Genomic DNA, 26,581 nt, shown 5'->3' on the forward strand with positions numbered 1-26,581 from the left:
CAGTCAAGCTTATTGAGGATCACACCAAGGTACTTATAGGTGTCGACTATCTCAATGTCATTTCCCTGAATGTTCACCACTACTGGTGGATTTTTTCCATTGCGAAAGTCCACCACTAATTCCTTGGTCTTCCTGGAAATAATCCTAAGGTGGTTCCTCTGACACCACTCCACAAAAGCTTGGTTAGTATCTCTGTACTCTTTCATCTCCTTTGATGAGGCCTACTATTGCAGAGTCATCAGAATACTTCTGCAAGTAGCAGCTAGATGAGTTGCACTTAAAATCTGCAGTGTACAGTGTGAAGAGAAAAGGGGCAAGAACTACCTTGAGGTGCCCCTGTATTGCAGATCACCGTGTCTGATACACTGTCCCAAACCTTTACAAACTGAGGTCGGTTCGTGAGGTAGTTAAGGATCCAGGTGGAGAGTTGGAGGTCCACGCCAACAAGGCCCAGCTTGTCTCAGTAGACCTGGCTGTATGGTATGAAAAGCACTAGAGAAATCGAAGAACATTATTCTCAGTGTTCCCTGGTTTCTCCAGGTGATAGAGAGTCCTATCTAGAAGGTGCATCATCCACACCAATGCCCGGCCTGTAGGCAAACTGGAGAGGGTCCATATCCGAGCTCACTAGTGGACGGAGACGTGTGAGAACCAATCTCTCTAGTACCTTCATCAGGTGTGATGTCAATGCTACAGGTCTATAGTCATTAAGGTCTTTCGGATAAGGTTTCTTCGGAACTGGTACCACACACGATAATTTCCATAGTTGTGGTACTATACCTATTCTCATGCTCATATTGAACAGATATGTAATGATCTCACTCAGCTGGTGTCTGCAGGTTCTGATTAGCCTTGCACTGATGCCGTCAGGACCTGCAGCCTTCAAAACTCCATTACCCTTAGATGGAGGGAGATTGGTAACAAAATACATGGATAAGTGAGTCCATGGTCTTTCGGGCACTGCCAAGGGCATCAGCTCCCCTGCCGGCCGGCTTTGAGAGCTTTTAGAACGAGCGCAGACCCCACAACCAGCAATTAATTTTTTTATGTCCAAACCAAGGGTAGGCCACCGAAAGATCCTAGCCACTGCCAGATGTGTGGCTGAAAGGGTGAGCACTCAGCTTGGATTCATGGAACTCCTGCAAGAGTTTCAGACGAAGTTGCTCTGGGACAAACAACTTCCCCTCTGGCTTTGCCGCCGTGACCCATGACTGGGCCCCCTGAATCTCCCATTCCAATTCAGATAAGACCTCAGCTATCACAACCCCAGGGTGAAGAATGGAGGACGGTGGCTCGGGGCGACACCGGCTGAAAACTGCGCGATAAGGCGTTAGCCTTGACATTCTTAGACAATGGATGAAATGTAATCGTAAACTGAAAACGGGGGAAAAAAAGTGACCAACAGGCCTGTCTGGGCGTTCGTCTTTTAGCAGACTCAATGTATGATAAATTTTTGTGATCCGTGATCACCGTAATGGGGTGACTGGCCCCCTCCAAAAAGTGCCTCCTTTCTTCAAACGCCAATTTGACCGCAAGAAGCTCTCTATTGCCTACGTCGTAATTTATTTCCGCAGCAGAGAACTTCTTGGAAAAGAAAGCACATGGCCTGCGGTTGGTTAGAGTGGCAGGCCCTTGGAACAACATCGCCCCCACCCCCACCTCAGAGGCGTCCACTTCCACGACGAATGGTTTGGACGGATCTGGCTGTACTAACACGGGAGCAGACATAAAGCTTCTTTTCAGGGTCGCAAAGGCCTCTTTTGCGAGCGAGGACCAGTTTCTCACATCTGCATGTTTACCAGTAAGATCTGTGAGTGGTTTGACCACCTGTAAAAACCCCCGAATAAATTTGCGGTAATAATTGGCGAACCCCAAGACGCACTGAAGACCCTTAAGGTCTCAGAGTTGCACCCAATCCGCAATGGCCTGCTCCTTGGGGTCCATGCGAAAACCCTCACAGGACACAATCCCAAAAAAAGACAATTGTTAAACAAAAAACACATTTCTCCAATTTGGCATACAGTTGATTTTCCCTCAGTCTTTGGAGAACGGTTTGTACATGATTCAGATGAGATTGACTGTCGGGAGAGTATATCAGAATAAGTAAATGACAACAAAATGACCAATGAGATCCGAGAATACCACGTTGATGAAATTCTGAAATATGGCTGGGGCATTGGTAAGACCAAACGGCATGACTAAATTTTCAAACAGTCCCTCGGTCATGAGGAACGCGGTTTTCCATTCATCCCCCTCCCGGACCCTTATCAAATTATATGCCCCCCGAAGATCCAGTTTGGAGAACCATTTTGCCCCTGAAAGTTGGTTACACAAATCGGGAATCAATGGAAGGGGGTACGTATTTCGTACAGTAATCTTGTTGAGCTCACGAAAATCGAGGCAGGGACGTAAACCACCATCTTTTTTCTTTTCAAAAAAAACCCTGCCGCCACTGGTGAGACTGAGGGACATATGTGTCCTTTGCGAAGACTCTCATCAATGTAATCTTTCATGGCCAAGCGCTCAGGGCCAGATAAATAAACCCCTTACTGTCTATGGACGTGCACAGTCCGTCATGGCAGGAGGTAACTTTCAGCACCATGACGGACTCTGCACGTCCTGCCTTAGAACTGTTACTGTGTGTAAACACAGTTTCAGTTCAGTGCAGACAGCTGTCTATGACAGCTGAGAGGCACGGCAAGGGGAGCAGGGACCTAGTTAACACCTTCAGTGAACACCATAAAAAAAAACACAAAAAAGTAGCACATTTTACTTTTGCAAAGCGGTATCATCATACCGCTTGGAAAAAGTGCAATAACACGCGATCAAAAAGACGGATATAAATAAACATGGTACCGCTGAAAACGTCATCTTGTCCCGCAAAAAACGAGCCACAATACAGCATCATCAGACGAAAAATAAAAATGTTATAGCTCGCAGAATAAAGTGATGCAAAAATAATTATTTTTTTCTATAAATGTTTTTATTGTGTAAAAAACACCAAAACATAAAAAAAAGATAAATGAGATATCGCTGTAATCGTAGTGACCTGAAGAATAAAGCTGCCTTACTAAGGCAAAGTGACTTGAAATGTGATGTGGTCCCTAAAAAAAATGGTTTTGTAAATTTTGTTGTAAAAATAAGAAATCGCTGGTCAAATTTTAACCCTTATAACGTCCTAACAAAAAAAATTTTTGGTTCCAAAATTGTGCTGATGTAAAGTAGACATGTGGGAAATGTTATTTATTAACTATTTTTTATGACATATCTCTCTGATTTAAGGGCATAAAAACTAAAAGTTTGAAAATTGCAAAATTTTAAAAATTTTCGCAATATTTCCGCTTTTTTCATAAATAAACGCAAGTCATATCCAAGAAATTTTACCATTAACATGAAGTACAATATGTCCTCCTGACGTGGAGGTTGCTCTCCCTGAGTTGAATCACCCTATTACAATTCTCCCTATAAGAAGGAAGAATAAGTAAGAAGTTCATTGAGTCCCTTGGGGTGTACTGTCTGTAGGGAGAAAATCCAAAATGTTTCTCTTTGAAGGATTTGTTTGTCCCAGTCACCACCCCTTTGATTTTTTGGAATCTTTTCAATACCCATGAAACTGACAGCCCTTACATCCCCATTATGGGCCTGATTAATATGGTTAGCCACTGGTGTGTCCCGTTTATTTAGGATGTCTCTATGGTGCTCTCCTATTCTTACTCTGAGCTCTCTCTTTGTTTTACCAATATATTCTAGACCACATCTGCGGGTCATCTTATATACAATTCCTACCGACCTACAATTGATGAATTGATGGATGGAAAATGTCTTTCCTGTGACATTTCTGTGGAATATCTTATCTTGTACGATCGATGTACAATATTTGCAGTTGCCACATTTGAAGCACCCTTTGGGTTGGGTACCAAGCCATGTATAATTGGTGGAGGTATTAGAGGTAAAATGGCTGCGGACCAATCTATTCTTGATAGAGCAACCTTTTCTGTACGTTATTTGTGGAGTTCTAGGTATGATCCCCAGGAGATCCTGGTCCATACGAAGAATTGGCCAGTGTCGTTTAATGATCTCCTTAAGGTCATTGGCTCCATTTGAGTATTTTGTTAGAAACCTAATCATCTCTTCATCTGTATCTTTTGGAGTTGGAATTAACAGATCTTTTCTGTCTCTAGCTATTGAGGTTTTATAAGCCTTTTAAAGGATGTTATCAGGATACCCACGTTCTTGGAACCGGGACCTCAAATCATCAGCTTGCCTTTTGAAATCACTCTGGTTAGAGCAGTTCCTTTTCATCCGTAGGTATTGCCCCTTGGGAATACCTTTTTTTAAGGGGGACTGGATGGCTAGATTCCCATCTTAAAAGAGAATTAGAGGAGGCAGGTTTTCTATAAGTCTTAGTTGTGTCATGATCTCAGTGCGGGTTTGACTCGCACACGTGGGGTTAATGTTTGGAACCAGTGCTGATGACTGGCATTTCTGGGGTTAAAGGTTGTGATCCTGATGCAGGCTTACCTGCACACCTGGGGCTATGATTGTGGCCTCTCCCTGGTTCTGGGGAGGCTTCTTATAGCTTCAGGACGCTCCCATCCCTGTCAGTTATACTCTTGCCCTTGGCATTGTGTGGTGACCCCTGAGTGTGTTAGTGCTGTGTTCTGGTTACTTGATTCTCTGTGTATGACTCGGTCTGCTCTCTGGATATCGCTTTAGATTCTGCCTGGTACCTCCTATGTCTGTTTGGTTTTGATCTCTGCTTGGCCCTGATTATCGGCTCTGTCTCATCCCTGGTACTGTACTGTGATCCTGTGTATGACCTTTGGCTTTGTCTGACCTCCCGTCTGTTTGTCCCTCCTGTACTCCGTTTGCCCGTACTGTTGTTACCTCCATTTTGCCTGACTCTGAGTTGTTGTATGGTGTCCTGTCATATCTGAAAGCAGGACGCTAAGCCACGCCCCCTTGCAGTCACATGACCATAGGTCCCGTGCAAGCGTGCTCATTTTCAGTGTCCGCAGGTCCCGTGCCTCTTTACTTTCCAGCGCTGACTGGACCCTGACACTATTAGCTTGTAGCACGCATTGTCACCTCTGCTTCCCTGCTCCCCAGGTAACTCTTAGCACTGCTTCTGTACTCAGGACACGCGCACTGGCTCTATGAGCAAGTGTAGTGCGGTGTCTCTGACATTATAACTGACCATTTCAGTTTTTTTTTTTGTTTTTTTTCTGAAGAAAAAAAAAAAAAAAAAAAAGTGTGTTATCCTCATGGATCCCATACAACCCTTGGCTGATCAGGTCAAGCACCTGACCCAAATGTTCCATAAGCTCAATGTGGAACAACACACGATGGCCCAGACCCAGCAACAGTTGGTGGTTACTGTGCAGGGGGCTGTCGATGCAGGGGCTTCTGGTGCTGGGGGTAGGGATGTGTCATTAGCGTCCCCCGAATCTCCGGTCAAATTACCAGACCTTTTCTCAGGGGATAAAAAAGAGTTCAGGTCTTTCAGAGATGGATGCAAGCTTTTTTTTTCTCTAAGGCCCCGCTCCTCCGGGGATGAGTTCCAGAGGGTGGGGGTCATTATTTCCCTACTTCGGGGGGCTCCGCAAGCATGGGCTTTCTCTCTGTCTTCCTCTGCTCCTGAACGTATGTCAGTGAACGCATTCTTTGAGGCCCTCGGGCACATTTATGATGAACCTGACCGAGTGCGATTGGCAGAGGACATGTTGATGAGTGTCTGTCAGGGAAAACACTCAGCTGAGTGGTTTTGTTCTGAGTTCCGCCGCTGGGCGGCAGAGGTCTCTTGGAGCGACGCCGCACTCCGAGGACTCTTTCGCAGAGGCTTGTCCGAGTGGCTGCAGGATGCCTTGGCGTTACATCCCCCACCTAACTCTCTCGAGGACGCCATGACCCAGGCCATCCGGATGGACCGCAGGCTGCGGGCCAGAGGGGTGATGCAGGTGGATACTCCATTATTCCCCAGTGGAAAAGAGATTGCCCCTGAGCCCATGGATGTAGGCGCCCTCTCCCTGAAGGATACGGAGAGGAAACGCCGGAAGGACATGCAGTTATGCTTTTACTGCGGTAAAACGGGACATTGGAAAAGGGAGTGCCCGAATTGCCCGTCTTCAAACCCGGTCGGCAGGAAACGACTAGGTCTGGGTAGTCAACGGGGAGGCTGCTCAGACCCTCAGGTACCATTTTCCTCATTTTCTAAAGTAGTACTGCCTGTGGAACTGTTTGTGGATGGTAGTTCTTTTTCCTCTACAGCCTTCGTGGACTGCGGATCATCTATTAATCTTATTGACTCCCAATTGGTCACACACTGCAAGATAGGGACAGTTAGGCTCAAGGTTCCGATCAAGGTGATGGCCATTGACTCATCTCCCCTCACTAAGGAGGGAATTTGCTTTATGTCTGATGTGTTTTCACTCAGAGTGGGCGCTACTCATGTGGAAAAAATAAGTTGTTTTGTGCTGGACAATCTACCTGCAGGGTTGGTGTTGGGCATGCCCTGGTTACAACACCATAACCCAGTTATTAACTGGAAAACGGGGGAGATTGTACAATGGGGGTTTAATGATTTTGAGTTGTATGTTAAATCCGCACTGCTGGTTGAACCTGTTAAATCAGTGTCTGTATCATCTGTCGAGCTGGAAGGTATTCCGGAATGCCTGAAGGACTTCGAAGATGTATTCTCCGAAAGCGAGGCCGAGACGTTACCGCCACATAGACCCTTTGACTGCGCTATTGAGCTGGTCCCGGGGGCTAAATTACCCAAAACCCGTCTGTTTAATTTGTCCGGTCCTGAGCACTTGGCTGTGAAGGAGTACATTACTGAAAGTCTGCGCAAAGGACACATACGTCCTTCAGTCTCACCTGTGGCGGCAGGTTTCTTTTTTGTAAAGAAAAAAGATGGCGGGTTACGTCCCTGTCTCGACTTCCGGGAGCTTAATCAAATTACTGTACGGAATACGTACCCCCTTCCGTTGATTCCCGATTTATGTAACCAACTATCAGGGACAAAGTGGTTTTCTAAACTGGACCTTCGGGGGGCATATAATTTGATAAGGGTCCGTGAGGGGGATGAATGGAAAACCGCGTTCCTCACGACGGAGGGACTATTTGAAAATTTAGTCATGCCGTTTGGTCTTACCAACGCCCCTGCCATATTTCAGAATTTCATCAACGTGGTATTCTCGGATCTCATTGGTCGTTTTGTCGTTATCTACTTAGATGATATTTTGATATATTCCCCCGACAAGTATTCTCATTTGGAACATGTACGAACTGTGCTCCAAAGGCTGAGAGAAAATCATTTGTGTGCCAAATTGGAAAAATGTGTATTCTTTGTACAAGAGTTGTCCTTTTTGGGGTTAATTGTATCCGGTGAGGGTTTTCGCATGGACCCCAAGAAGGTGCAGGCCATTGCGGATTGGGTGCAACCCCGAGATCTTAAGGGTCTTCAGCGCTTCTTGGGGTTCGCCAATTATTACCGCAAATTTATCCGGGGGTTTTCGCAAGTGGTCAAACCTCTCACGGATCTAACATGCAAAGGTGCGGATGTGAGAAATTGGTCCTCGCTCGCAAAAGAGGCCTTTGCGACCCTGAAAAAATGTTTTATGTCTGCTCCTGTGTTAGTGCAGCCAGATCCGTCCAAACCATTCGTCGTGGAAGTGGACGCCTCTGAGGTGGGGGTGGGGGCGGTGTTGTCCCAAGGGCCTGCCACTCTAACCAACCTCAGGCCATGTGCTTTCTTTTCCAAGAAGTTCTCTGCTGCGGAAAGAAATTACGACGTAGGCAATAGAGAGCTTCTTGCGGTCAAATTGGCATTTGAAGAATGGAGGCACTTTTTGGAGGGGGCCAGTCACCCGGTTACGGTGATCACGGATCACAAAAATTTGTCGTACATTGAATCTGCTAAAAGACTAACGCCCAGACAAGCCCATTGGTCACTTTTTTTTTCCCGTTTTCAGTTTACGATTACATTTCGTCCAGGGTCTAAGAATGTCAAGGCTGACGCCTTATCACGCAGTTTTCAGCCGGTGTCGCCCCCTGAGCCACCGTCCTCTATTCTTCACCCTGGGGTTGTGATAGCAGAGGTCTCATCTGAATTGGAACGGGAGATTCAGGGGGCCCAGTCGCAGGCCTCGGCGGCCAAGCCAGAGGGGAAGTTGTTTGTCCCAGAGCAACTTCGCCTGAAGCTCTTGCAGGAGTTCCATGAATCCAAGCTGAGTGCTCACCCTGGTATTTCAGCCACACGTCTGGCGGTGGCTAGGATCTTTTGGTGGCCTACCCTTGGTTCGGACATAAAAAAATTCATTGCTGGTTGTGGGGTCTGCGCTCGTTCTAAAAGCTCTCATAGCCGGCTGGCAGGGGAGCTGATACCCTTGGCAGTGCCCGAGAGGCCATGGACTCACTTGTCCATGGATTTTGTTACCAATCTCCCTCCATCTAAGGGTAATACAGTGGTATGGGTAGTGGTGGACAGGTTTTCTAAGCAGGCTCATTTCGTACCCCTGTCCGCACTACTGTCAGCTGAGACTTTGTCCAGGTTGTTTGTGCAGCATGTGATCCGGTTGCATGGGGTACCCCTGAATGTGGTGTCTGATCGTGGTGTGCAGTTTGTGGCTAAGTTTTGGCGTGCTTTCTGCAAAAAATTAGGTATGTCTCTGTCCTTTTCGTCTGCATACCATCCTGAGAGCAATGGGCAGACGGAGCGCACTAACCAGTCCCTGGAACAGATCCTCAGGTGCCTAACCTCTGCTAGACAGAGTGACTGGTGCGATGCACTGCCGTTGGCTGAATTTGCCTTCAATAGTCGGGTGAGTCAATCCACTGGTAGGTCCCCTTTCTTGATTAACTATGGGTTCAGTCCTCATTTTGGTGAGTTTTCTCGTCTGGATTCGAGGTGCCCCGGGGCTGAGGACTCTGTTCAGCGGTTAAAAGATACATGGGCAGAAGTCCAGCGGCATATATCCAGGTCTCAAGGCAGGTATAAGTTTTTCGCGGACAGGAAACGAACACCTGGTCCCACGTTTCAGGTTGGAGAGAAAGTTTGGCTCTCCACGCGAAACATTAAGTTAAAGATTCCGTCAGCCAAGTTAGGACCCAAATTCATTGGCCCGTACAAGATTGTGGAAAAAATCAATCCAGTGGCGTATAGGCTGTGCCTTCCACCCTATTTCAAGATCCCTAACGTCTTCCACAAATCTCTACTGAAACCTTTTGAAGCAGTCCGGGGAGACTCAGAGTCTGCTGCTTCTCCTGTTTTGGTCGAGGGGCAGGTGGAGTACGAGGTTGGTCTTATCGTAGATTCCAGGTTGGTACGGCGGTCGGTACAGTACCTGGTTCATTGGAAGGGGTATGGACCGGAGGACAGGCCCTGGGTACCGGCCCGGTTGATGAATGCTGATCGCCTGGTACGGGCTTTCCATGCTAAGTTCCCGGGCAAGCCTGGGGGTCCAGAGGCCCCCCGTTGAGAGGGGGGTACTGTCATGATCTCAGTGCGGGTTTGACTCGCACACGTGGGGTTAATGTTTGGAACCAGTGCTGATGACTGGCATTTCTGGGGTTAAAGGTTGTGATCCTGATGCAGGCTTACCTGCACACCTGGGGCTATGATTGTGGCCTCTCCCTGGTTCTGGGGAGGCTTCTTATAGCTTCAGGATGCTCCCATCCCTGTCAGTTATACTTTCGCCCTTGGCATTGTGTGGTGACCCCTGAGTGTGTTAGTGCTGTGTTCTGGTTGCTTGATTCTCTGTGTATGACTCGGTCTGTTCCCTGGATATCGCTTTGGATTCTGCCTGGTACCTCCTATGTCTGTTTGGTTTTGATCTCTGCTTGGCCCTGATTATCCGCTCTGTCTCATCCCTGGTACTGTACTGTGATCCTGTGTATGACCTTTGGCTTTGTCTGACCTCCCGTCTGTGTGTCCCTCCTGTACTCTGTTTGCCCGTACTGTTGTGACCTCCGTTTTGCCTGACTCTGAGTTGTACTGTCATATCTGAAAGCAGGACGCTAAGCCACGCCCCATTGCAGTCACGTGACCATAGGTCCCGTGCAAGCTTGTTCATTGTCAGTGTCCGCAGGTCCCGTGCCTCTTTACTTTCCAGCGCTGACGGGACCCTGACACTATTAGCTTGTAGCACGCATTGTCACCTTTGCTGCCCTGCTCCCCAGGTAACTCTTAGCACTGCTTCTGTACTCAGGACACTCGCACTGGCTCTATGAGCAAGTGTAGTGCGGTGTCTCTGACAAAAATAATTTACAATTATTTTTGAAACTCAAAAATTTAGATCGATCCCCAAAAAATACATCAGGTGTAGGGATCTTTGGTTCAACAGCATGCGAACGAGCAAGGTAGGCGGAAATTCCCCGCACTTCCGCAGCGAGCTGCTCCACACTATCAGACAATTGCTTTATCTCCATTGAGAGAGAAAAAAATTCCTACGGCCTCAGAGATATAGAGGAATGAATATACACACACTTTTTTTTTTTTTTTTTAAACACAATTCTTTCCTGCTATTGAGTACCCTAGGATCTGCGGTATGGCGGGTGATTCTGTTATGATTGAGTCACCGTAGGAGGCAAAAAACAGAAATGCTAGCTAAGTCCAGAAAACCAGAGAAGTTGGCAGCTATCGGATTGCAGACCCCTGAACCTATCAACACAACTAGCAGTAGCCGTGGGGGGTTCCTACGATGCCCTAGACCCCTCGATCACAGCCGGAGAATTAAATAGGCCTAAAGAAAGAAAGGGGAAATCTAAACTGCCCCAGAGCAGACCCCAAAGCAATAGGCAGCCCCCAACATATAATGACGGTGAAGCAGATGAAAATACTAACACAGACAGAAAGATAGACAGATCAAAGAGAGGCCCAGGCTAACTAGATAGAAAAGGACAGGAAGGCTGCTGTCTGCAATCCGTGAAAAACCCTATGAAAATAAGAGCCAACAGACTGACAGTGAAAAAGGCCCTGAAGACGCTAGGCTTCAAAAAAGCTATGTCAGTACTCAGGAATATACTGAAGACAGAGCTACAGGCAAAAGGAGATTCAGCTCACCCCAGCAGGGAATGGCAGAATACTGAAAAGCAAGGAAAACAAACAACAAAACCAAAAGCTAACAGGCAAAACAGAAAACTTAGCTTGAGAGGAGCAGGAATCAGACTGGTGTCCTAGAAGTCCACAGAGAAATCACCCGCAGGGCAGAAGGGCGTCGGCAGCCTTATATCCAGTCCGTGACTCCACTCAGCCAGTCATCCTCATTAGACTCAGGTGCCTGATAATCAGGCTCATTACCTTCCTTTACCAGAATAGGGAGTTCACCAGACCCCAGTGACGAAGGGGAAAATGAACTCACAACATATCGGGTTACTAAGCGCTAAAGTGCTATTGATAGTGCCATATTGTGCGTCACCTTACCCATATAGGGTCCTGAGGAGCCTCTCTGCTGCCCGACGCGTTTCGCCCTGCTGGGCTTCTTCGCACTTTAGTGGTTCCCTGACTATAGATAGTAGGTGAGTGGCTTGATATAATGGGAGTATAGGTAAAAGACTATTACTTTTCTTCACCTTCGTGAAGTGAACAACTCTGGGTTATGTTTTTGCCCTCACTTTTGAATTGATTGGTGACAATGGCACGAGTTGTTCCCAGATGAATTTATAAGTAAAGGTGTGCTGTATACAACGTTTATATAAAATTTGACTCCCATTCCACTCTCCCCTATGTCTTAATTAGGGTGTGACAAATTTTTCTCCCCCTTTCTTTAGGGGTATAATATTGATAGGTGCTCCATACCTTGTACCTGATTTGCCCCTCTAACATGTCTCCACCTTGATATTGACTCATTTTGTATAATATATATTTTTTTGTAAGAAATGTGTAATAAAATTGAATATTTTTTACTGATAAATGTGACTTTGAAAAGTAGTCTTTGTTGGGTTTGTCTGACTCCGATATTCTATGAAGGTTTCCACGTTTATGGGGAGTTACCCATTAATTTTGATGTTCTGAACAACATCACTCTTAGCAGGTATGAGCATAATTGTGTTACGGGTACCTATGCAATGTGATAGAGTTTTGTCTAGGGCGCAACGTCAGGGGTTCAGAAGGCGTAATAAGCTGTGTTTTTTCTGTGGAGATGCCTCTCATATTATTTCTGTCTGCCCTAAATGAGAGAAACGTTTTGCACACACATTTGCTGTGGGTGGTGTATAACCTAAGTTTCTTCTGGCAGTTACTCTGATTTGTGCTCCCTGTCCACATTTTCCACTAAGGCTTTTGTGGATTCAGGAGCGGCTCTGAACCTGATGGACTTGGATTTTGCTAAACGTTGTGGGTTTCCTATGACACCTCTGCGGACACCTATCCCTTTGAGGGGTATTGATGCTACTCCTTTGGCGAAGAATAAACCTCAGTTTTGGACCAAGGTGGTAATGTGGGTCGCCCCAGACCATCAAGAAAATTGCAGATTTTTGGTGTTGCATAATTTGTATGATACCATTGTTCTGTGGTTTCCCTGGTTGCAAATCCATAATCCAGTTTTGGATTGGAAATCTGTGTCTGTGGTGAGTTGGGGTTGTCGGTGTGCTCTTAGTGACACTCCTGTTTTCTCCACCTCTCCCCAGTCGCATGATGCTCCTGACTATTTGGCTGATTTTTATGATGTATTTAGTGAGAATAAGTTTGCGTCTTTGCCTCCTCATAGGAGTTATGACTGTGCAATTGAGCTGAGCCCTGGGTGTAAATTTCCCAAGGGTCGACTTTTCAATTTATCTGTACCCGAGCATGAGGCTATGCGATCTTATATTAAGGAGTCGTTGGAGAAGGGTCATATTAGACCATCCTCTTCACCCTTGGGTGCTGGGTTTTTTTTCGTGGCCAAGAAAGATGGTTCATTAAGGCCTTGTATTGACTATCGTTCCTTCAACAAAATTACTGTTAAATATAAGTATCCGTTACCCCTGATTTCCGATCTATTCTCCAGAGTTAAAGGTGCTTGCTGGTTTACCAAGCTTGACCTCAGGGGGCGTATAATCTTATTTGCATTAAGCATAGGGATGAATGGAAGACGGCGTTTAATACTCCGGACGACATTTTGAGTACCTGGTGATGCCTTTTGGGCTCACTAATGCCCCTTCTGTCTTCCAGTGCTTCATGAATGTTATTTTCCGCGACTTTGTGGATAAATTTTTGATCATCTATCTGGATGATATTTTGATCTTTTCCAGGGATTGGGACTCTCATGTGGAACATGTTCGGACTGTGTTCCGGATTTTGAGGGAGAATTCCCTGTATGTTAAGGGATCGAAATGCCTTTTTGGTGTACAGAGGATTTCATTTTTGGGATTTATTTTGTCTCTATCAACTATTGAAATGGACCCGGCCAAGGTACAGGCCATTTATGACTGGGTTCAGCCCACTTCTTTGAAGGCCCTCCAGAAGTTTTTGGGTTTTGCTAATTTTTATCGTAAATTTATAGCTAATTTTTCTGGTATTGCCAAAACATTGACTGATTTGACTAAGAAGGGTGCTGATGTGCTGAATTGGTCTCCAGAGGCTGTTTCTTCCTTTCAGGAGCTGAAGCGGAGGTTCGCTTCTGCTACGGTTTTGCGGCAACCTGATGTCTCACTCCTGTTTCAGGTAGAGGTGGACGCTTCTGAGATTGGTGCAGGAGCTGTTTTGTCCCAAAAAATCCGGTAACATCTAAAATGAATCCCTGTGCTTTCTTTTCCCGAAAGTTCTCCCCATCTGAACGCAACTATGATGTGTGGAATCGGGAACTGTTAGCCATGAAATGGGCATTTGAGGAGTGAAGACATTGGTTGGAGGGAGCTAGACATCAAGTTGTGGTCCTCACTGACCACAAGAATTTGATTTACCTTGAGTCGGCCAAACGCTTGAATCCTAGACAGGCTAGGTGGGCCTTGTTTTTCACACGTTTTTTGATTTTGTGGTCTCTTTTCTTCCATGCACTAAGAATGTCAAGGCAGACGCCCTCTCTAGGAGTTTCTTTGCTGATTCTTCTATTGTGACCAAGCCTGCTACCATCTTAGGTGAGGGGGTAGTTCTTTCTGCCATCTCGCCCGATTTGAGACGTGCTCTGGAAGAGTTTCAGGAGGACAAACCTGAGCCTTGTCCCATTGGAAAATTGTATGTTCCTGACCAGTGGAGGAAGAGAGTAATGTCTGAAGTTCATTGCTCTGCATTGGCTGGTCATTCCGGTATTTTTGGTACTTGAGATTTGGTGAGTCGGTCTTTTTGGTGGCCCGCCTTATCTCGTGATGTCAGGAATTTTGTACAGTCCTGTGGGACTTGCTCCCGGTCTAAACCTTGTTCTCGCTCTAGTGGGTTGTTGATGCCTTTGCCGGTGCCCAGGAGGCCATGGACCCATATTTTAATGGATTTTATTTCTGATCTGCCTGTCTCCCAGAGAATGACTGTTATCTGGGTGATTTGTGATAGATTCTCTAAGATGGTCCATCTTGTACCACTCCCTAAGTTGCCATCTTCCTCAGAGTTGTTGCTCTTGTTTTTGCAACAAGTGGTTCGCTTGCATGGGATTCCTGAGAACATTGTATCTGACAGAGGAGTTCAGTTTGTCTCTAGATTTTGGAGGACTTTTTGTTCCAAGCTGGGAATTCAGTTGTCCTTCTCCTCTGCATTTCACCCTCAGACCAATGGGCAGATGGAGAGAACAAACCAGACTTTGGAGTCTTATTTGAGATGTTTTATCTCTGCTGATCAGGATGATTGGGTCTCATTTTTGCCCTTGGCCGAATTTGCCTTAAATAATAGAGCTACTTCTGCCACTTTGATGTTACCTTTTTTTTGTAACTTTGGGTTTCATCCTCGATTCTCTTCAGGGCAGGTGGAGTCTTCTGCCTGCCCAGGTGTTGACACTGTGGTGGAGAGAATGCACCAGATTTGGGACCATGTGGTGGATAAGTTGTCTCTCTCCCAGGAAAAGGCCCAGCGGTTTTCCAACCGGCATAGGACCATTGGTCCCCGGTTTAAGGTGCGTGATATGGTTTGGTTGTCATCAAAGAATATCTCTATGAAGGTGGCTTCTCCAAAGTTTAAACCTAGATTTATTGGACCTTACAAGATTTTGGAGATTCTTAATCCGGTCTCTCTTCGATTGGCTCTTCCCGTTACATTTAAGATCCATAACGTGTTTCATAAGTCTCTGTTGAAGAGGTTTGTTCAGCCAGTAGTTCCTGTGGTGGCACCTCCTGACCCTGTATTGGTTGAAGGTAATGTGGAATATGAGGTTGAGAAGATACTGGATTCTCGTCTGGCTAGACGGAGACTCCAGTATTTGGTTAAGTGGAAGGGTTATGGCCAGGAGGATAGTTCTTGGGTCTCTGCATCTGATATTCATGTCCAAAGATTGGTTCGTGCTTTTCATCGGGCCCATCCTGATCGGCCTGGTGGCGTGGATGAGGGTTCGGTAACCCGTCCTCAAGGGGGAGGTACTGTTGTGAGCTCATTTTCTCGTTAACCTTTGATGTCTGATGAACTCCCTCTGCTGGTGAAAGGAGGTGGTGAAACTAATTTGGATGGGAGAGACCTGTCACCTGAACAGGTGGATTGCGATTGGACATCTGGAATCTCTGCGTGGATATAAGGCAGCCGATGCCCTGTAGGGTTGCTGGTGATTTCTCTGCTCTGAGCTCTGGCCTCCAGTTCAGTTCCTGTCTTCTAAAGCTAAGTTTTGCTCTGTTATTGTTCCATGAGATTTTGTCTGATTTGCTTAGTTTTGTGTTCAGCCAGCCCCGGCTGGGGCTTTGCTGAATTTCCATTTTTGTCCCTGATTGGTTAAATCTCTTTTGCTCTGTCTTCAGAATATATCGGAGTGCTGATATAGGGATTTTGAAGTCTAGTGACTTCAGGGCTGTTTTTCCTATCAGACGTGTTGGGACATTTTTGGTAGGGTTTTTGCGGATTGCCGCCAGCATCTTTTCTGTCCTTTCCTATCTAGTTAGTTGGGCCCCATCATTTGCTCTGCCTGTCTTTCTGTCTGTGTGTGTGTTTTCATCTGTTTTCACCGACAATACATGTTGTGGGCTGTCTATTGCTTTGGGGTCTGCTCTGGGGCAGTTTAGATTTCCCCTTTCTTTCTTTAGGCTTATTTAGTTCTCCGGCTGTGAAGAGGCATCTAGGACCACTGTAGGAACGCTCCACGGCTACTGTTAGTTGTTGTGAATAGGATCAGGGGTCTGCAATCCGCTAGGTACCAGTCTCTCCGGTTTTCTGGACTTAGCTTGCATTTTTGTTTTTTCCTCCTCCGGTGACTCATTCATAACAGGAAACATCACTTAGCTTTGCTCTGTTGCGTACGCTCCTAGCAACAGAGCTCACCACCTGCGTGCATCTTCTCCATCCGGATCCATCACCAAAACCGGATCCATCATCATAGTGCAGCCTTGGAGCAGAGTCCACCACCAGTTGCAGCTGCCCAATAAACAGAGTCCCAAGGATGAGTCCAGCTTCTGCCAAAAAGTCTAGCATGCTCGAGTCCAACTTTTCTGCCACGAAGTCAGCCATGCTTGAGTCCAGCTTTCAGCAACCAAGTCCAGCATGCTGAGTGCAACTCTCACCATAGTCGCCACTCCACCAAGCAATGCAAGCACTTCCTGCTGACACCATAAACTGCAACTCCACCACGCCATGCCAGCCCTTCTTGCAGACTCCAACGACGAACTCCACCAATCCATGCCAGCACTCCTTGCAGACTTCATAGCTGACTCAACCCCTCTGGCCGAGCTGCACAGGACTCATGTTCAGCTCCCTCCCTCACCCAGACTTACTTGAAAATGGCTCACAATATCACCAACAACTGATTGTACACCTGACACTCTTTTATAGAGCCTCACACCTGATTTGTAATTATGTGCACTTTAAAACTAAAATGTGATACCACTCACCTCCACCGGGGCAACTTAGAATGAACGACACCACGTGTAATAATTCTAATGGCCACAGGGGGCAATCACACCACTTTGGCACAAGCCAAAGGAAAAAAAGTTCACTTTGTGCATTTAAAACTGTCAGATCCACTTCAGATCATGACATCTCCGATGACCAGATTGGCTTTGTAGGGGGACATCAGGCGGCGGATGGAACGAGGAGAGTTTTGAATTTACTTAAAAGGGCAAATCTATCCAATACTACATCGGCGTTTCTGGCGTTGGATACAGAAAAGGCCTTTGACAGGCTGAATTGGTCTTACCTGGAAGCAACCTTAACTAAATTAGGCTTTAGTCAAGGATTCTTGTCATCGGTCTTTGCATTATATTCTGCCCCAACCGCCAGAATTTATGCTAATAATTGCCTCTCAAACCCGTTCCCCATTTCGAACGGAACAAGACAGGGGTGCTCTTTGTCATCCTTGCTCTTTGCATTAGCAATAGAGCCACTGGCTCAAAAGATCAGATCCAATAAGAATATTGCAGGATTTGATTTCCCCTCCCGTCATTTTAAAATTGGACTATTTGCCGACGCCCTCTTTTTGACCCTACAGGACCACTTGAATTCCATCAGAGCACTTGCTGCAGACTTGGAAATGTTTTCAAGGGCCTCTTATTTCAAGATTAACTCTCACAAGTCGAAATTCTTGACCCTCAACATGACTAAGACGGAAATCTAGGAGCTAAAGAGAAGTACTGAGTTTGCCTGGGAAGATAAAGGGTTAGTTTATCTTGGAATCACCTTAGCTAGTTCTATCCAAGCAACTGTCAAAGCAAATCTAAGTGGGATCCTTGCAACTGTCTCTCAGGATATTTCCTTTTTCAGGCAAATTGAACTCTCTATGTTTGGTAGGGTGATGGTTGTGAAATCCATCATTCTGCCCAAAATACTCTATTTTTTCTGACGCTCTCGATCACTCTCCCATTTCAATCCATGCAAAATTTGCAAAATCTACTAAAATCATTCGTGTGGAATGACAGGAGGCCTAGGGTGTCAGCAGAAACTCTATATAAACATAAGAGCATAGGAGGTATGAGCATGCCTAAAGGTACTGTCACACTTAGCGATGCACTAGCGATCCTGACCAGCGATATGATGCGGTCAGGATCGCTGGTGCATCGCTAAGTGGTCGCTAGTGAGCTGCCACTCAGGCAGATCTCACCAGCGACATAGCAGGGGTCGGGGGTCGCTACTTACCTGTCAGACGAGGTGATCCTGACGTCCTCCACCCGCATCCACACATCGCTCGTCGGCGCCACAGGAAGCCCAGCAGGAAGCGCCCGACGAGAAACGGCCCAGGCCGTTCTCGCGCAATCAGCGATAATCAGCGGGGGAGCCGGTCGGAGGTAAATATCAGACATTGCGATATCGCTAGCAATATCGCTATAACGTCACAAAACCAGTGACGTTACAGCGATATTGCTAGCGATATCGCTTAGTGTGACAAGCCCTTAACTTACATGCATACTACTCGGCCTTATTAATTAAGCAGAGCTGGTATTGGCTCAACAATAAACAAAAAAAATCCGTTTTGGTTTTACCTGGAGAGGTACATAAGTAAATTTGGCTCTCTAAAAAAATTGCTTTTCTATTTCTTGTTTCAAGAGCCTCGAAAGGTATCTTCCCATCCTATTTTCAGTCCCATCATTTCTGCGTGGAGATCACTGATCAAACCATATAAAAAATTTAACAATGTTGAACAGGCCTTGAAGTTTCCGCTTTGTGTAGTGGCTTTAATATTTGACTTGCCTCTCTCAGAAATCTGGACTAATTTAGGTTTTAAAAAAATAAAAAAACATACACAATGGGTCTACTTTTCTCACATTCAGCGAATTAAAAGCCAAATATAATGTCCCTTCCTCTGAATTTATCCCTTTCTTAATGCTGAAAGATAAGGTACAAAAAATCCTATTAGGCAAAGCATTTAATTATGAAATTGTGTCTTCACTGCGGTGCAGCCTAAATAATAAAAATACCTGGATCTTAAGGAATATATACTCCTCTTTCAACAGAGATGAACTCTCTTGCAAGAACATATATTTAACCCCTTCACGACCAATGACGCCACATAGGCGTCATGAAAACTGGTACCAATCTGACCAGTGATGCCTATGTGGCGTCATGACTTTAAAGCCCCCCTGCGGGTCGGGTGACCTAAGTCACTGAAAGGTCACCCAACCCGCAGATACAGGGGGCTTTGTACTTCACCACGGGGGGCGTGGCTTCGCCCCCACGTGGCTATGATCGCTCTGATTGGCTGTTAAAAGTGAAACAGCTAATCAGAGTGATAGTAATATTTCATCAATGAAAATTGATGAAATATTACAATCCAGCCATGTCCGACGCTGCTGTAGCATCGGACATGGCTGGTGACACCCATCCAACCCCCCCCACGGTTAACAGGGGCGATCTACCCCCGCCACTGAATGACAGTGGCGATGTGTCATCAACTGCCCCCCCGCCTTCCCTCCACTCCCCCGCCTTCCGATCGTCCCCCCTCCCACCCCCCGGTACTCACCGAGTGCCACTATGGCTCCCGGTGTCCCGCGGTCCCAGACCATGGGCGCTGCCATATTGGAAAGTGGCGGGCGCAATGCGCCCGCCGGCTGCAATTTCCTTTCATTCATTTTGATCACTGTGATAAACTTTCACAGTGATCAAAATAGAATGAAAAGTAAATAAACCTCCGTTTATCACCCCCATAGGCAGGAACAACTAATAAAATAAGGAAATTATTTTTATTTCTATTTATCCATTAGGGTTAGGGTTGGAACGAGGGTTAGGGTTGGAAAGAGGGTTAGGGTTAGGGTTGGAAATAGGGTTAGGGTTAGGGTTGGAAATAGGGTTAGGGTTGAAATTAGGGTTAGGGTTGGAATTAGGGTTAGGGCGGAATTAGGGTTAGGGTTGGAATTAGGGTTAGGGTTGGAATTAAAGTTAGAATTAGGGTTAGGGTTGGAATTAGGGTTTGGGTTGGAATAAGGGTTAGGCTTGTGGTTAGGGTTATGGTTAGGGTTGGGATTAGGGTTAAGGGTGTGTTGGGGTTAGGGTTATGGTTAGGGTTGGGATTAGAGATGTGTTGGGGTTAGGGCTGTGGTTAGCGGTGTGTTGGGGTTTAGGGTTGAAGTTAGAATTGAGGGGTTTCCACTGTTTAGGCACATCAGCGGGTCTCCAAATGCGACATGGTGCAACCATTGATTCCAGCCAATTTTGCGTTCAAAAAGTCAAACGGTGCTCCCTCCCTTCCAAGCCCTGGCGTCTGCCCAAACAGTGGTTTACCTCAACATATGGGATATCAGCGTACTCAGGAAAAATTGCACAATAACTTTGGGGGTCTAATTTCTCCTGGTATCCTTGGGAAAATAAAAAATTGGGGGCTAAAAAATTATTTTTGTGGAAAATTTTTTTTTTTTAATCTTCACGTCTGCGTTATAAACTTCTGTGAAGCACTTGGGGGTTCAAAGTGCTCACCAGGCATCTAGATAAGTTCCTTGGGGGGGTCTAGTTTCCAAAATGGGGTCACTTGTGGGGGGGTTTCTATTGTTTAGGCACATCAGGGGCTCTGCAAACGTAACGACGACCGCAGACCATTCCATCAAAGTCTGCATTTCAAAACGTCACTACTTCCATTCCAAGCCCTTACGTGTGCCAAATCAATGGTTTCCCCCCATATATGGGGTACCAGCGTACTCAGGACAAACTGGACAACAACTTTTGGGGTCCAATTTATCCTGCTACCCTTGTGAAAAAAAAATTGCTGGCTAAAAATCATTTTTTTTGAGGAAAAAATTTTTTTTTTTATTTTCACGGTTCTGCGTCATAAGCTTCTGTGAAGCACTTGGGGGTTCAAGGTGCTCACCACACATCTAGATAAGTTCTTTGGGGGTCTAGTTTCCAAAATGGGGTCACTTGTGGGGGGTTCCACAGTTTAGGTACATCAGGGGCTCTGCAAATGTAACATGATGCCCGCAGACCATTCCATCAAAGTCAGCATTTCATAATGTCACTACTTCCCTTCCGAGCCCTGACGTGCACCCAAACAGTGTTCCCCACCCACATATCGGGTACCGGCGTACTCAGGACAAACTGGACAACAACTTTTGGGGTCCAATTTATCCTGGTACCCTTGTGAAATTTTTTTTATTTTCACGGGTCTGCGTTATAAACTTTTGTGAAGCACTTGGGGGTTCAAAGTGCTCACTATGCATCTAGATAAGTTACTTAGGGGGTCTAGTTTCCAAAATGGGGTCATTTGTGGGGGAGCTCCAATGTTTAGGTACACAGGGGCTCTCCAAACACGACATGGTGTCCACTAACGATTAAAAGTAACTTGCATTTCAAAAAGTCAAATGGCGCTCCTTCCCTTCTGAGCATTGCCATGCGCCTAAACAGTGGTTCGCCCCCACATATGGGGTACCAGCGTACTCAGGACAAACTGGACAACAACTTTTGTGGTCCAAGTTCTCCTGTTAGCCTTGTGAAAATTAAAAATAGCGTGCTAAATAATTATTTTTGAGGAAAAAAAATTATTTTTTATTTTCACTGCTCTGTGTAAACTTTTGTGAAGCTCTTTGGGGTTCAAAGTGCTCACTACACATCTAGATAAGTTCCATAAGGGGTCTAGTTTCCAAAATGGGGTCACTTGTGGGGGAGCTCCAATGTTTAGGTGCACAGGGGCTCTCCAAACGTGACATGGTGTCCGATAACGATTGGAGCTAATTTTCCATTTAAAAGTTTTTTACAGATCAATTTGTGAAGCACCTGGGGGTTCAAAGTGATCATTATGCATCTAGATAAGTTCCTTGGGGGGGTCTAGTTTCCAAAATGCGGTCACTTGTGGGGGAGCTCCAATGTTTAGGCACACAGGGGCTCTCCAAACGCGACATGGCAACCGCTACCAGCATATTTTCCATTCAAAAAATCAAATGGCGCTCCTTCCCTTCTGAGCCCTGCCGTGCGCCCAAACAGTGGTTTATGACCACATATGAGGTATCGGTGTACTCAGGAGAAATTGCCCAACAAATTTTAGGATCCATTATATCCTGTTGCCCATGTAAAAATGAAAAGATTGATGCTAAAAGAAAATTTTTGTTGAAAAAATTAAAATGTCCATTTTTTGTTGCTTTAGTTCTTGTGAAACACCTGAAGGGTTAATAATCTTCTTCAATGTAGTTTTGAGTAGCTTGAGGGGTGCAGTTTTTAGAATGGTGTCACTTTTGGGTATTTTCTGCCATATAGACCCCTCAAAGTGACTTCAAATGTGAGGTGGTCCCTAAAAAAAATGGTTTTGTAAATTTTGTTGTAAAAATGAGAAATCGCTGGTCAACTTTTAACCCTTATAACTTCCTAACAAAAAATATTTTGTTTCCAAAATTGTGATGATGTAAAGTAAACATGTGGAAAATGTTATTCAGTAACTATTTTGTGTCACATAACTCTCTGGTTTAACAGAATAAAAATTCAAAATTTGAAAATTGCAAAATTTTCTAAATTTTTGCCAAATTTCTGATTTTTTCACAAAAACGCAAAAATTATCGACCTAAATTTACCTCTAACATGAAGCCCAATATGTCACGAAAAAACACTCTCAGAATCGCTAGGATCCGTTGAAGCGTTCCTGAGTTATTACCTCATAAAGGGACACTGGTCAGAATTGCAAAAAATGGCCAGGTCATTAAGGTCAAAATAGGCTTGGTCATGAAGGGGTTAAGGAGATGGGAGACCGACTTTGGGACTGTTGTTCCGATTGAGCAATGGGACATCACCATAAAAAATATGTATAAATCTACCATATCAATGACTCTTCACGAGTCTTATTTCAAACTACTTACCAGGTGGTATCTCACACCTATCAGACTCTCCCACATTAACCAGGCCCACTCCCCCCATTGTTGGGAGAGGATGCGGACAGCAGGGGAATCTTTACCACATCTTTTGGTGTTGCCCGAAACTAAAATGTCTGTGGCTCCAGGTTTCTCATCATATTGACTCCTTTACAGACAATTTTACCCTGACTCCCCAAAAAGCATTGCTTTCTTTGGACTTGGATCAATTACCCTCGTCGGTGAGACAGGTAGTTATTCACATCCTTTCAGTAGTTAAATATAACTTGGCTTACTTTTGGAAGAACCCTCCTAAATTTTCAGATATCCTAGACAAAATCTACCAACATAATGCTATCGAATGGAGGTTTGCAGTTAGTAACAATAATATTCTCGCCTATACTAATAAGTGTAATGTCTGGAACAGTAAATTTGGACGAGTTTAAATTTCTCTCATGCACCTCCTTAAGTGATTGGACTAGACCACCCTCAAGCATCTCCTCCTTAAAGGTACAGCATTATTGTGCCTCTTATTGACATTAGTATTTTGTATACTTATTAATGTATGCTTTGTTACAAGGGTTCTCTATTTTTTATGACCCTTACCCTTCCTATGTGCATTTACCCTTTCCCCCTCCCTTTTTTTTGTTCCCCCTCCCTATCCACCTTCCAGTTTTATAAAAACATTAATAAAAATACTTAAATACAAATACTGAGGTAAAAATCTGACCCAATACTGAGCATATGAATGTGACCTTACAGAAATTAATAAAATAACTAATTCTGAAAGAAAAAAAAATGGACTAGGAGTCTGTCAGTCAATGTGTGATGACACCTGTAACCAGAATCGTGCAATCTGAGAAGATTTCCAATCCAAAAGATTGTGATATGCTAACCACATGACAGACAAGACATTATGTTTTCTTTATGGTGTGCCGGAACAGCAGCCCCTCACAATGACCACCACCCTGGCCACCTCACACATACACACTTATTACGCTTTTTACAATCCGTTCTCTTGAGTAGCATTTATAAGTGTTATGTATTGTTTATGTTGTATAAATTACTGCTTATAGTGCCACTTTTTACCAAATTTTGATTCAAAAAAGGCTTTTTACTTTTCTAAGAATAGCTCTTTCCATTAGTTTGTTTGGACCTAGAGTTCGGGAATTTTCTGTTTGTTTACCAATACAGTATAAGTAAAGACGTCAGCTCAGGGAACAAAACATGGTATATGGAACATGGAAACATGGAAATTGGGAAATGTTAACACAAGCAAAACATTTTTTTACAAGTTTCAACATTTTTTTTCACCAGTTACATAAAACAGCCATACACGTTTAGTATAGTCGTCATCATACTGACCTGGGGAATCATACTGCCAGGTCAGCTTTACCAGTTACCAATAGATTCACAGGATATAGTCCTTCAGCCATGCCAGTTATCTTTGACCACTTTACAAGAGCCTTGAGTGCTGACCCTTACCCGATATCACCCTTGGCTCTTCTATTGTTTAGCAGCTCTCGGCGATGTTACATATGCATCATGCCATAATGATGATGTCAGGCTTGTTAAATAAATGAGGAGCCAGTGATGTCACGAAACAATAGGTGGTTTTCAGCGCTTCCATCAAGTGGGCACTGATTTGGATGATGGACCAGTTGCTGCAAATGAATTCATCACAACTATAGCGACAGCACCAAAAAATTGTGATTTGTGCGATTGTGCCTTCTCCCCTCTACTCACCAGACACTCATATACAATAACACTGGTGATCAGTAGAAGAAGAGGAATACAAAAAATAATGTCAGCTGAGACACAATTTTTGGGTTCAATCAGCATAATCAATGTCGGGTTATCCTTTGGATCACAACTTGATGACACATGCAGAGAACAGAATGTTTAAAAAGAGAAAAATAGTTGTTAAATTAAATATTTTTTATTAGACAATACTTCACAATACATTATTCAATTCTTTTCATTCAGATAATATCTTTGGATTTCACTGTTGAGGTTAATTTTTGAGTCCAGAAAGTTGATTTATATTTAGCTCAGTATAGACTATTTCATTCTGGAGAAAAAAGAAAAACGTAAATTAGTAATCTTGTCTTATATCTTTCAGTTTGATAAAATATTGTGCTAGCTTTAGTACACCCTACTGACTCTGGGCTTGTGTGAAGGCTTATCATGTCCACGTAGAACATCTAGATTTAAACTCTTTAAAATCACAACCATAACTTTAACAAAATATTTAGTTTAGTCCTCATCCAAATTGCTTTGTTCCTAATTTTGTTGGACCCAATACATTTGCAGCAAAAACTCAGTTGCACAATTAAAAATACACGTGCCCCAGTCCAAATCTTGCACATCAGACTCTAGTTACGCCACTTGTGATGAGTGAATTTTTTTTTGTAACCAAATCTGCATAATTTTGCAAAGAAATTTAAGTTGCCATTATTTGCCACAAAATAATTATAAAAAGGATTCCAAAGCCTCTAATTGCCCTGGAAACAATGTGTATATGTTACAGTGTTTGCCAACTAGGTGTCCCTCCCTGTCCATGCCTCACAAACAAAGTGACTCTCCTTTTTCTCTCTCCTTATCAGTTGCAAGTAAATAATTATCTTCTCTTTACACTCTAATCTTCTTCACTGCTGTGCTGTCACCCAATATCTGTATTGTCTATTATGTACTTTATGGCTTTCTCTCCCTATATCTATGGCAACACTGTGAACTGTGATATCCTCTCACTATCCAGATTCACCATAAAATCTCTACTGCATTTCCCATTTTTGCTTTTATACTGACTGATCAAATTAATTCCTTCATCTCTATAAAGAATTTATTTTATGATCACATATTGAGGAATTAGCTAATGAATGCACCATCCTTCCATGACGTGGTTATGTTGACAGCTCCTCTAAGTACTGAATGTTGTTATTCTAGTAGAAGAACCCAAAATGCTTTCATCTTTTGGTCCTTCCCTCTGCTGCAAAATCAGCTTATTAGTATGTGGTTGTCAAATATTAGAGATGGTCCACGACTCAACGTAGTCTCTGTGAAGGCAATAGTTTTGGTGCACTCTTCTATTTTACAGAATATATGATGTTTACCTCAGTTACAGGTTTCTTGGGAGTTTTATTTGCTACAATATAAAAAAAAAAATAATGAATGAAGACAATTTGCAGATAGGGTTAAGTTTAGTTGTGAAATGTATTCCAAGGGGTCTATTAGTTGGTACGTTCGTAAGTATGTTCAAGACTTAATATTCACAAATTCTGCGGAAGGCAAGTTTTGGAAAAATGGATGTCACTGATGGGCAGTAGAAGGCACCTGTTGTGGAAAATTTGTTCCTATGTTACCTGTCAGCTTCAGAGTCCTGCTAAGATGAAGAAGCAAAGTCATCACCAATAAAGTCCCAGCAGTCACCACTGGTATCAGGAAGCTTTGGCATTTCGAGATAACATTTTCACTGAGCTCATCTGTAAAATATCAAAAACATGAAAATTTGAAGATGAAAATTCATTTTTTAAATACAAATACCATTTTTCTTTGTAGATTTTACCTAACATTATCCTCATCAAGTTGAACCAAAACAAACAACATTCTAATATGGTCCTGATTTCATCAACATTCTCTTTAGAGCTCACAATAGGGATGATTTCAACAGCATCAAATGGTTTCAGATATCCAACATTCACAGTCTAAGTACGGTGTGTGGACAAGGTCTCCTGACCTGAACGGTCTCTACAGCATTCGAGTATATAGTATGACACTGTTGAGTTTGAAT

General features: G+C 44.3%; 1 protein-coding gene across 1 annotated transcript in view; it reads right to left on the reverse strand.

Annotated features, from left to right (window-relative positions):
- The window catches only part of LOC141082652 (uncharacterized), a 55,477-nt gene that overhangs the window by 22,164 nt on the left and 6,732 nt on the right, over positions 1-26,581 (reverse strand). The window contains exons 3-4 of the mRNA XM_073566603.1: positions 26,154-26,273; positions 25,905-25,936 (exon numbers count right to left, since the gene is read on the reverse strand). Coding sequence (XP_073422704.1) covers positions 25,905-25,936; positions 26,154-26,273 — 152 coding nt within the window. The remainder of the gene's footprint in view (positions 1-25,904; positions 25,937-26,153; positions 26,274-26,581) is intronic.

Source organism: Dendrobates tinctorius, unplaced genomic scaffold (assembly GCF_039654945.1).
Source record: "Dendrobates tinctorius isolate UK_male_01 unplaced genomic scaffold, ASM3965494v1 ptg000019l, whole genome shotgun sequence".
Classification (NCBI taxonomy): domain Eukaryota; kingdom Metazoa; phylum Chordata; class Amphibia; order Anura; family Dendrobatidae; genus Dendrobates; species Dendrobates tinctorius.